Source organism: Alexandromys fortis, unplaced genomic scaffold, assembly GCF_014885135.2.
Source record: "Alexandromys fortis isolate MF-2015 unplaced genomic scaffold, M_Fortis_MF-2015_v1.1 scaffold_122, whole genome shotgun sequence".
In the NCBI taxonomy this organism is placed as follows: domain Eukaryota; kingdom Metazoa; phylum Chordata; class Mammalia; order Rodentia; family Cricetidae; genus Alexandromys; species Alexandromys fortis.
Window position 1 is genome coordinate 4459655 of NW_026068004.1, and position 11663 is coordinate 4471317.

Consider the following 11663-nt stretch of genomic DNA (forward strand, 5'->3'; position numbering starts at 1 on the left):
AATTTTCAGGTTGTGGTGATTTAAAAGAAAATGATCCCCAAAGGAAGTGGCACTATTAGGAAATGTTGCTTTGTTGAAGTAGGTGTGGCCTTGTTGGAGGAAGTGTGTCACTGTGGAGGCAGGCTTTGAGGTCACCTATGCTCAAGATACAACTGAGGTTATGAGTCTACTTCCTGTTGACTGCATATCAAGGTGTAGCAGCTCCTTCTCCAGTACCCTGTCTGTCTGCACACCGCCATGATGATAATGGTCTAAGCCTCTGAAACTGTAAGCCACCCCCTCAATTAAATGCTTTCTTTTATAAGAGGTGCTGTAGTCATGATGTCTCTTCACAGCAATAGAATCCCTAACTAAGACAGAAGTTGGTATCAGAAGTGGGGTGTCATTGTTATAGGCCTGACCATGTTTTTGTTTGGAGGAATTTAGACTTTGATATTTAGGAAAGCAGTGAACTGTTTTAAGCACTGATAAATGGGACAGACTAGCAGAACCATGGAAGGAGCATTCTCTCTCTCTCTCTCTCTCTCTCTCTCTATATATATATATATATATATATATATATACCATACATATACATATACCTATACATATACCTGTGCCATTATACAATGAAAATACGTGATCTGTTTTTTGATTTTGATTTTACAGAGGATTATAGTTTATAAAAGATTGCATGAATCTCAGAAGTGACCTTGAACTTTAGACTTTTAAATAAGTTTGAGATTGGGGTTTTTTGTGTGTGTGTGTTTTTTGTTTGTTTGTTTGTTTGTTTGTTTGTTTTGCTTTGTTTTTCTTCAAGACAGAGTTTCTCTATAGGTTTGGAGGCTGTCCTGGAACTAGCTCTTGTAGATCAGACTGGCATTGAAATCACAGAAATCCACATGCCTCTGCCTCCTGAGTGCTTGGATTAAAGGTGTGCACCACCACTGCCTGGATAAGTTTGAGATTGTTGTATGAATCTATAGGGACTTTTGAAGTTGGACTGAATGCATTTTTGCACTCTGATATGGCTATAAGCCTTTGGGGTGGTAGTTTGAAAGAAAATGGCCCCCAAAGGAAGTAACACTATTAGGAATTGTGGCATTGTTGGATGTAGAAGTTTCTTTCATAGCTGTTCAGTCCTAAAGAAACACACAGAGCCTTCTTCTTCTGGAAAACACCAAATGGCGGATGACGCCGGTGCAGCGGGAGGGCCTGGAGGACCCGGGGGTCCAGGATTAGGAGGCCTTAGCGGCTTCCGCGGAGGATTCGGCAGCGGTCTGAGGGGCCGCTGCTGTGGTCGAGGCTGTGGTCGAGGCCGGGGCCAGGGGGCTCGCGGAGGTAAAGCTGAAGACAAGGAGTGGATTCCCATCACCAAGCTGGGCCGCCTGGTTAAGGACATGAAGATCAAGTCCCTAGAGGAGATCTACCTGTTCTCCCTGCCCATTAAGGAATCTGAGATTTTTGACTTTTTCCTGGGAGCTTCCCTAAAGGATGAGGTTCTGAAGATCATGCCCGTGCAGAAGCAGACTAGGGCAGGCCAGCGGACCAGGTTCAAGGCTTTCGTCGCTATTGGGGACTTCAATGGTCATGTAGGTCTTGGTGTCAAGTGCTCCAAGGAAATAGCCACTGCCATCCGTGGGGCCATCATCTTGGCCAAGCTTTCCATTGTCCCTGTGCGGAGAGGCTACTGGGGGAACAAGATTGGCAAGCCCCACACTGTTCCTTGCAAAGTGACAGGCCGCTGTGGTTCTGTGCTGGTGAGTCTCATCAATGCCCCCAGAGGCAATGGCATAGTCTCAGCTCCAGTGCCCAAGAAGCTACTGATGATGGCTGGCATTGATGACTGCTACCCATCAGCCAGGGGCTGCACTGCCACCCTGGGCAACTTTGCCAAGGCCACCTTTGATGCCATCTCTAAGACCTACAGCTACCTGACCCCCGACCTCTGGAAAGAGACTGTGTTCACCAAGTCTCCTTATCAGGAATTCACTGACCATCTTGTGAAAAACCACACCAGAGTCTCTGTTCAGAGGACCCAGGCTCCAGCTGTGGCCACCACATAAGAGTTTTTATACAAGGAAAATAAAAGTGAATTAAGTCTGTTAAAAAAAAAAAAACACAGAGGCTTATGTTAATTCTAAACTGTTTAGCCTCTTAGCTTAGGCTTATTATTAACTAGCTCTTACAACTTAAATTAACCTCTAATTCTTATCTATGTTTAGCCATGTGGCTTGGTACTTTTTCTCAGAAAGGCATTTTCATCTTACCTCCTCTGCATCTCTGCCTTTCCTCTTCCCAGAATTCTCTTAATCTGATTGCCCCACCTATACTTACTTCCTGCCTGGCTGCTGGCCAATCAGCATTTCATTAAATTAATATGAGTGACAAATCTTTACAGTGTATAAAAGCATTATCCCACAGCAGTTGGAGGAAGTGTATCACTGGGGAGGTGGGCTTTGAAATCTCAAGATATCACCCAATATCTGAGTCTACTTCCTTTTGGCCAGTATATTAAGATGTAGCAGCTCCTTTCCCAACACCATGTCTGCCTGTATGCCTCCATGCTTCCTGCCATGATAGTAATGGACTAAACCTCTGAAACTGTGAGCTGTCATCTCGGTTAAATGCTTTCCTTTATAAGAGTTGCTATATTCGTGGTGTCCCTTCACAGCAATAGAAACCCTATCTAAGACACAGGTCTTGAACAGTTTTATTCATTTCCTTCACCAGTTTGTGTTTTCCTAAAGGAATTTATTGATTTCCTCTTGAAGGGTCTCTACCATCTTCATAAAATTGGATTTAAGGTCATTTTCTTGTGCTTCAGCTGTGTTGGAATATCTAGGCTTGCTGTAGAAGAATAGCTGAGTTCTGGTAGTGCCGTATTGCCCTGGATATTGTTGATTGTGTTCTTTTTTAAAAATAATTTATTTAAATTTATTTTACATGCATTGGTATGAAGGTGTCAGATCCCCAGGAAATGGAGCCACAGTCAGTCGTGAGCTGCCATGCGGGTGCTGGGAACCGAACTCAGGTCCTCCGGAAGAACAGCCAGAGCCACAGCTGCCGAGCCATCTCTCCCGCCCCTGCTGATTGTGTTCTTACACTGACCTCTAGGCATCTGGGTTTGAAGTTATTGCAGGTTTAGGTGCTGATTTCTTAGTTTACCTTTGCTGAATGAATGGGTTTTCCCTGGTTTCTGTCTTCTCTCTGGTCTTTTGGTCTATGTGGACTGTGGTACTGGTGACCAGCAAGTCTTCAGGTCCAGTAGGGTGTCTCTGCTAGGTTTTTGGTGACCAAGGTGGGAGCCTGGAGAAATAGCTCCTTGGCTGCTTTTGCAGAGGACTTCAGTCCAATTCCCAGCACCCACATGGCAGCACACAAAAGTCTGTAACTCCTGCCTCAGGGACTTTTATATCCTCCTCTGACCTCGTGAGGCACCACAGACAGACAAACATTCATGCACATAAAATACATAAATCTTTTTAAAACATATAACATCAGTTAAATAAATACCAAGTAAAATAAAGAGAATAAAGTAAATGCATAAATTAATAAAATACCAAAAAGAGGTTTTTTTACACCAGTGTATTCAAAGGTATAAACAACAGGCAAGTCATATACATCTAGGGGAGATGACAGAGACTAGGGGCATTTTTAATTTTGAGAAACTACTATATAAAATTTGAAAGTACAGATAAAATACATGATTTTTAAGCAAAATTTAACTGGACAAATTGTCCCAAGAAGTAGAAGCCCCAAGTTGTCTGAGAAGAGTACCCACACTTCACAGAGCCTTAGCTAAGAGCCGGAGATAGGAGGAGCCCAAGTTTGAGGTCAGCTTGCACCACACAGTGAGATGCTTCTTAAAATTTCATTTACACTGGGTGTAATGGGTCTTAACAATGCAATATTAAAGTATATTTCTAAGGTCAGGCATGGTGGCGCATGCCTTTAATTCTAGCACTCAGGAGGCAGAGGCAGAGGCCTCTGTGAGTTCAAGGTCAAACTGGCCTACGTAGTGAGTTTTGGGAGAGCCAGAGCTATATAAGAGAGAGAGAGAGAGTCTGTCTCAAAATAAAAATGGATATTTCTAAAAATCTGAAGGCAGCCTTGAAGTGTGGTGTGAGGATTTGTATTGATGAGGGGGTTACTGGTTGACTCTAATGACTCCATTTCTATTTACTTGTGAGGAAGAAATATTAAAAGAAATTACAAAAAATGGCAATAAAAACTTCAGGGGGTTCAGATGTAGCCCTATTGCCAGTCCCTGATGTTGGGTAACTGACTTATGATGTCAAGGCCAGCTTGACAGGATGGAAGCTTCTGAGACAGCAGCCTTTGCCCCCTGAATTGACAGACCTGCCTGTGGATATTGAGTATGTCACTTGGCAGGTGCAGTTACAAGGCCCAGACTCCGAGTCTCTGGGAATCTCCCAGAAGCTCTGCAATAGCCTAGTGCTTCCCCAGAGGACAAAAAAAAAAAAAACTGCCAATTACACCAAAAGCCACCCACCTCTAATTCCAATTAAACTAAAGTAATGTTAGTTGAAAGTCTCAGCTCCTCTCCCCTCTTGCTCTGAGTCTCCCAGTTCACCCCACTGCTCCTGAAGTCACTCCTCGGTTCCCCGCCCCAGGAGTCCTCTAGCCTGAACCAATTATGCCGCAGTTGAGCCGCTCTGAACTAAGAATTCCTGGGAGGCTTATTAACTTCCGTGCTCCAGAAATGAGAGGAACATCATTAAGAACTTCCACTTATGAGGCAATGGGGACCACACCAGCAGCCAAGCAGACCTGACACGGTGTCCCTTGGAGGCACTCGAAGAAGCCCTAACTTTTTTCCTAATTCCATGCCAAGTGTGTATACTAGGAAGCAAACGCACACACCAAGGTGCCCTCTCTTCCACCACCACCCTGGGATTTTCAGCGTAAGTTACCTCCTGGTGGCCTTGTCTTCCCATCTGGGTTCTCACCGGTACTTTCACCCGCCATCCTCCCGGAGCTGTCTTCCCCTGCCGCATCATCATCCCCAACATTGCCATCGACCCACCATCATCCTGATGGTCCACATTCCATGTTCTTGATAGACATACTAGTCAGGTCCACTATGCCATCACCCACCCCCGCCACCACTAATATATAACTGAAACCTGTGAAGGAAAACTAATGTCCCAAAGACTCAGGGGGAAAACCTTATTTTTGAAGGATGAAGAAATATATATATATATATATAATTGTTCTATAGCTCCAACCATGTGCATTATAATAAAATGATAGACCGAGACAGATAGACATGAAGCACAATAAAATAAAGCAAAAGGTAGACATGGTGACCTGGCTGCAAGCCCAGCACTCACAGGGTAGAGGTGAGAGGATCAGGACATCAAGGTCATCCTTGGCTACATAATGAATGTGAGGCCAGCCTGAGCTACATTAGACCCTGTATTTAAAAATTAAAACAAGCTGAACTTAACTTAGTACTGTAAACACTAAATGGGAAAAAAATGCCCTTTTGCAAAAATTGAAATAATCTCCAAGATTCAGGAAAAAAGAAAGCTCTAATAACTACAGAGTGGAGGAATAATTGTACAGGTCCGTCCTGTAAGCAGTAAAGAACTTGTAAAGACGTTAACAGTAAGTGGAGGAGGTGATCTCTGGAGAGGCAAGAGAAGAAAGGACCTCACAAAAATGAAAGGTTTCTGTACAGCAAAGGAAACTGAAGCCCCAGAATCCTTGTCAGTCATTTGCCAGCAGAGGCTTAGTGTCCAGAACACACAAAGAACCCAAAACACTAAGCATTAGGTGACCTTCTTTCTGGTCCTTGGGCATTGCATGTTCTTTCCAGATATAGTTTCTCTCAGCCCTCCTCCATTGTCTTCCTCCAGATCTGTAAAGAATTTCACACATCTCTCTGCAATCACAGGATGCCTTTCCCAAACCCCTCCAGGCTGTCTTAATTACTATAGTTTTATAGGTTTGAAAACCACTAGAAGAGCCCCTGTTATATACTTCAAAAATCATCCTGGTTCTTTGCATCTTCATGTAGCTCTAAAGTCAGGATGTCCTTCCTGTCACTTTCCAACTCCTGCTTTGTGGAAACATCTGCCGGATACTGTGGGCCTGTAGGCTGAAGATGGATGCCCCCATGGTCCCAAAGAACTTTGGGTGACTGTCCAGGCAGCGAGAAGTCTCCGTCAATTTTGGAAGTTGCTTACAATGAACTTATTGTTTACTTAGATAATATTATATCCTTCTGGAGTCTTTGATAGAGTTACTTTCATCTTTAATGAAGAATAGATCTTAAGTTTTAAGTTTTAAGATCTAAGTTTTAGATCTTAGATATGATAAAAGGTAAAATAGATATAAATATTTTAACTATAATTCTTGTTTGATAATTGTTTTGCTATATGTAATTTTTACTATGTTAAAGTTAAAACCTCTTTTATTTAAACAGAAAAGGGGGTGATATGAGACTTCCCTCTGTATGTTGTGATTACCATTAATGAATAAAGAAACTGCTTTAGACCTAAATCAGGGCAGAATTTATGTAGGCAGGGAAAGCTAGGCTGAATGCTGGGAGAAAGAGGGTGGAGTCAGAGAGAAGCCATGGAGACGCTGGAGACAGATGCTGGGAATTTTACCCGGTAAGCCACAGCCACGTGGCAATATGCAGATTAATAGAAATGGGTTAAATTAATATAAGAGTCAGCCAATACGAAGCTAGAGCTAATGGGCCAAGCAGTAATTTAATTAATACAGTTTCTGTGTGATTATCTCGGGTCTAAGATAGTCAGGTGGCTGGGAACCAACAAGTGGCATATTACAACAGGTAGAGGCACCTCGCATCTCAGAGGATCAGGAGTCAGAGGGTATGGAACACATTCCCGCCTCCCCCAGGCAGGACCCACCACCTCCCATAGCAGTGCCGTCAGCTGGAGACCATTAGCCGAAACATTCATGATCAAACCAGAACAGGGTCTGGTACACTTCTCATTGTATTTGTTCCTAGATATTAGATAAATTGTAAACAGAAGTTTCTCTGTCCCACCCCATCCCACTGTCCCAAAACAGGCTGGAGAGATGGATCAGCATTAAAAGCACTTATTATGGGCTAGAGAGATGGCTCAGAGGTTAAGAGCACTGACTGCTCTTCCAGAGGTCCTGAGTTCAATTCCCATCAACTACATGGTGGCTCATAACCATCTGTAATGAGATCTGGTGCCCTCTTCTAGTGTGCATACATACATCCAGGCAGGCAGAACACTGTATCATAACAAATAAATAATATCTTTAAAAAAAAAAGAGCATGTATTGCTCTTGCAGGGGACCCAGATTAGGTTCTCAGCACCCACATGGCAGCTCAAAACCATCCATAACTCCAGTTCAGGAGAATCTCACACCATCTTCCTACCTCCAAGGGTACCAGACATGCGTATGGTGCACATACATGCATGCCAGCAAAACTCATACATATAAAATAAAACACTTTTTAAATTTTTTAAAAGAAATCACAAAAAGGGGAGGCTAGAGCCTCTTAAAAACCAGCAAGACTGAAACTGAGAAAGTGCTACATTTTCATAGAAAGAGGATCCAGCAGACCAGAACAGGCAGTGCAAGGCAAACAGTGGTGGGTACCAGAAAACCAAGGGGTTTTCCGCTAGGAAGAGAGAGATCTCAGCTGGAAGAGCCACGTCAAAACTGCAAACCACACTCTCCTGCCCCATCAAGTACCACTCTGAAGCTCGCTGGAGGTGCTAACAAACACAAAGGGGCCAATGTCCCCCTTCAGGGACATCCAAGAGAGGCAAGGACAGCCAGCGAGGACACAGAACCGAGACTGCTTATCACATAGCTGGACAGGTTAAGCACACAACTGAACTTTTATGAAGGGGGGAAGGGGAAAGAATGGGGCCAGGCTGAGGAAGGAAATTCAGACTACTGTAGAGGTGAGTTCAGGAATGGTGATGACAGAAATCAGGCATGAGAAGTCAAGAGGGTTGCCACGGGAGACAAGAGAGGATGGGAAATGCCCTTGATCCTCTACAGTGGATAGACAAGACAACTAGTGAGAAAGTGTGGATTTCATCATTACATATTCAGGAAGCAGCAATCACCCTCCCAGCTTGCTCCTTGGGTTTGTCGTTCCAGTTAAGAGACCCTAGAGTGGGAGAGGTGGCTCAGCCATGCCTGCTCGCACCCAGCTCTATTTCTCTACCCTCACATAGTCCAGGACCCCCCTGCTTAGAGAATGGTACTGCCCAGAGAAGGATGGGTCTTCCCACATCAGTTAAGACACATCCCCCACGAGGATGCCCACAGGCCAGCTCGCTATAGACAGCCCCTCATTGAGACTCTTCCCAGGTGATTCTACGTTGCATGAAGTTGATGGTGTAAGCTTTTCCCATCTCCCCAATTCTGCCATCGGGATTACTGCCCCCTGCCTCGAACCGTTGGCTCTGTCCTATCCCTTTGACCAGGCTTCACCTACTGAGGGACAAACACCGGCAAGCGTGTTATTTGAAGAACGGGAAGGGTCTAAGGTTACAGTCCCGTTTCTTCTCTCTGCTATTTCCCTGATCCCTGAGACCTGGGCAATGGGGTCCCCCGCTGGCAGAATCTACTCACTGCAGCAGAAGGGTGGGGTGTAAGCTCATAATGGATGATGCGGCAGTGATGTGTGCGACCAGAGCCGCTGGAGCTGGTCTGACAACTCGCTCACACACTGGCTGTGCGGAAGGGAGACGCTGCGGGGCTCTTATGAAAAGATGACCAGAAAGCTTCCTCGCTCCTTCTCGTCTCAGCTGCAGCCTCGTTCTTCACCCAGTTCTCCGCCCTCTCGTCATCGCCAAGGCCACCTTCCTCTCCTGACCACTCCGTCTTCCAGCCTTCAGCCGGCTCTCCAACAGGACCTCTCTGTTTTCTGCCCTACCTCTTTCCCTCCCCTGACAGCCCCTTCCTACTATCCCACCTTAAGGCTCTCCATGCCCAGCACCTCCAGACGGTCCGCGAAGCGCACTGTTCGTCTTCCGCCCCTCTCCTGTTACTCCTCCATCCTCGTCCCTACTCCTCCCAACAGTCCTGTTGAATAGTTCCCTTCTCTCTAGTCCCCACCTTCAACCCACCCACCCACCTCCAATCCGTCAGGTGAGCCACCAATCTCATCTTGGGTGTGGGGCCGGGGGGAGGCTTCTCTACTACTGTTGCCATTCGGAAGTACCAGGGCTGTGGGCACCTGGAAGCTTGACCTTGTAAACAAGGAATTCAGGAAAACAAGGGAGCCCATAGGAGCGCCTCCTGGTTAGTCACGGTTTCCCTGGAGCCAGACTCTGGTGCTTAACTACTGAGTCGCTAACATGGTGTTTCTCAACCTGTGGGTCGCGACCCCTTTGGAGACTACATATCAGATATTCTGCATGTTGGATATTTTCATTATGATTCATAACAGTGGCAAAAGTTAGTTATGAAGCAGCGGCGAAATGATTTTATGGTTGGGGGTCACCACAACATGAGGAACTGCATTAAAGGGCCACAGCATTAGGAAGGTGAAGAACCACAGTTCTAAGGTGTTCCTTTTCCCAGAAGTCTGTTCTTCAGTCCTCCTGCCTGCTCAGCTGCCTTCAATCAGCTGCATTTCCGGCAAAACTTGGGCTCTAACCAGCGTTGGGATTGCAGGAACAGAGTTGGGGGTAGAGCAGATAAAGGAAGGAAAATACAGAAGGGCAACTTCTGATTTGCCCTGGACTGAAGGGTTCACGCTCCTGGCATAGATAGATGGTGACTCTCACTTCCTTGTTCTATTTTGGCCTGACTCCACTCAGAGTCTGCTAGCCCATTTTTCCTCATCCCGGACTTGAGAATCAGACCAGAGACCTCTTGCCCTTGGGGAAACAGCTCCTGCCACAAAGGGAGGGGCCTCCATTGTGCTTTCATCAAGATTCTGAGGGGAGGGCCTATCAGCTGCTGAAGTCTAGAGCAGGTACTGGGTCCTGTCCTACCCACGGCGTCTCCCGGTGACATCCCAGCCTCCCCTCAAACTCACTAGGTAGCCAAAGATGACCTTGAACTCCTAATCCTCTCACTTCCACCTCCCAAGTGCTAGGACTACAGATGTGCGCCACAAGTCCCAGGCAGACATCCCAAATGAGGACCCCAACAATCCCAACAGATCTCAGCAGAACTTGAATAACTCATTATTAATTTACACAGAAATACAAAGTATTAAAAAATAGTCAAAATTCCCACAAAAGAAATTCTTCCCTCGGGCTGGAGAGATGGCTCAGTGGTTAAGAGCATTGTCTGCTCTTCCAAAGGTCCTGAGTTCAATTCCCAGCAACCACATGGTGGCTCACAACTATCTGTAATGAGATCTGGTGCCCTCTTCTGGCCTGCAGGCAGACAGAATACTGCATACATAATAAGTAAATAAATACTTAAAAAAAATTCTTCCCTACCAGATATAACAGATAATCCTCCAAATTGCAATTTAAATACTCTGATGATTATGATGTCATATTGGTGCAAACAGACAAGTATTACACATCAGGGTACCAGAAATGAACATACATGTAGACATATGCCTTTCTTCTTAGGTTAGTTAATACCTGGCTAATAGTTTGTTTTAATACCGATGGCTTGTTACTTCATCTTGCATTTTCAAGTTGATTTGTTTGTTGGCTGGGTCTTGGCATCTGATCCTGGTAACTAAGCAAGAACCCAGAGAGTTCTAGAGGACTCTAAGGACACTGGGAGTGTCACAACTCCTAGTGTTTTTCCGTTCATGGTATCCAAATAAGAATGGGTCCCCAGGAATAAAGGACTGTGAAGGCACTGGTGGCCTGGAAGGGCTCCAGGTAAACAGAAGTCAGTCACACAGTCGCGGAACTGTCTTAGCTAGATGAGTCTAGATCAGGGGACCTCAGACACGTAATGTAGAGCTTGGGGGGACAGAAGCTCCAGAGCCTCTGACCACTTCCTTTCTTTTTTTAAGATTTCTTTTATGCATATGAGTGTTTTGCCTGCAGTGTATGCATGTGCTCACAGAGGTCAGAAGAATGTATCCGTTCCTCTAGAATTGGAGTTACAGTTACAAGCTGCCCTGTGGGACACTGGGAACTGAACCCAGCTCTTCTCCAAGAACAGCACATGCTTTCAACCACTGAGCCATCACTCCACTTCTGACCACTCTCTCCCTCCAAGCTTCCTCCCAACCCAGCACTGAAGCTGTCTGGAGCAATTCTGGCTAGTATAATCCAAGTGCACCAAAGCTGAGGAAAGTCGGTTTTCAGGGCACACACATTGTTAGGTGCCCCCCAAACTATTTAATAAAGTGGCTTCTTTTAGAAATGAAGGCCATTTTCCTGTTCACCTCAGAACACTATGAGAAATCAGGTATTCTCACAATGACAGAGTAGTATAGCCCAGCCAGGTGTGGTGTCATTTGTGTGTCTGGATGATGTCAAGGTTTACATAATGACATGAATGAAAAAGTTCCACAGATGTGAGTCAGTTAGCAAACACTTAGCCAAGCACAGTTTCCCACAGTACCGGGCATATTAAAGATATGTGGGCACCTGGAAGCTTGACCTTGTAAACAAGGAATGCAGAAAACGAGGGAGCCGATACGGAGCGCCTCCTGGTTAGTCACGGCACCCCTGTGGCCAGACTCTGGTGCCTAACTACTGAGT

General features: G+C 45.4%; 1 protein-coding gene across 1 annotated transcript; it reads left to right on the forward strand.

The window, feature by feature from the left end:
• The first annotated feature begins 1163 nt into the window (after positions 1–1163).
• LOC126513104 (40S ribosomal protein S2-like) lies at positions 1164–2075 on the forward strand. The gene has a single exon (XM_050161256.1). It carries the CDS (start codon positions 1164–1166, stop codon positions 2043–2045), a length of 882 nt encoding a protein of 293 aa, XP_050017213.1. The 3' UTR covers positions 2046–2075.
• The last annotated feature ends 9588 nt before the right edge of the window (positions 2076–11663 follow it).

Bases quoted from the DNA above. Each gene is read 5' to 3' on its own strand.
- LOC126513104 (XM_050161256.1), top strand. From the start codon at position 1,164: ATGGCGGATGACGCCGGTGCAGCGGGAGGGCCTGGAGGACCCGGGGGT.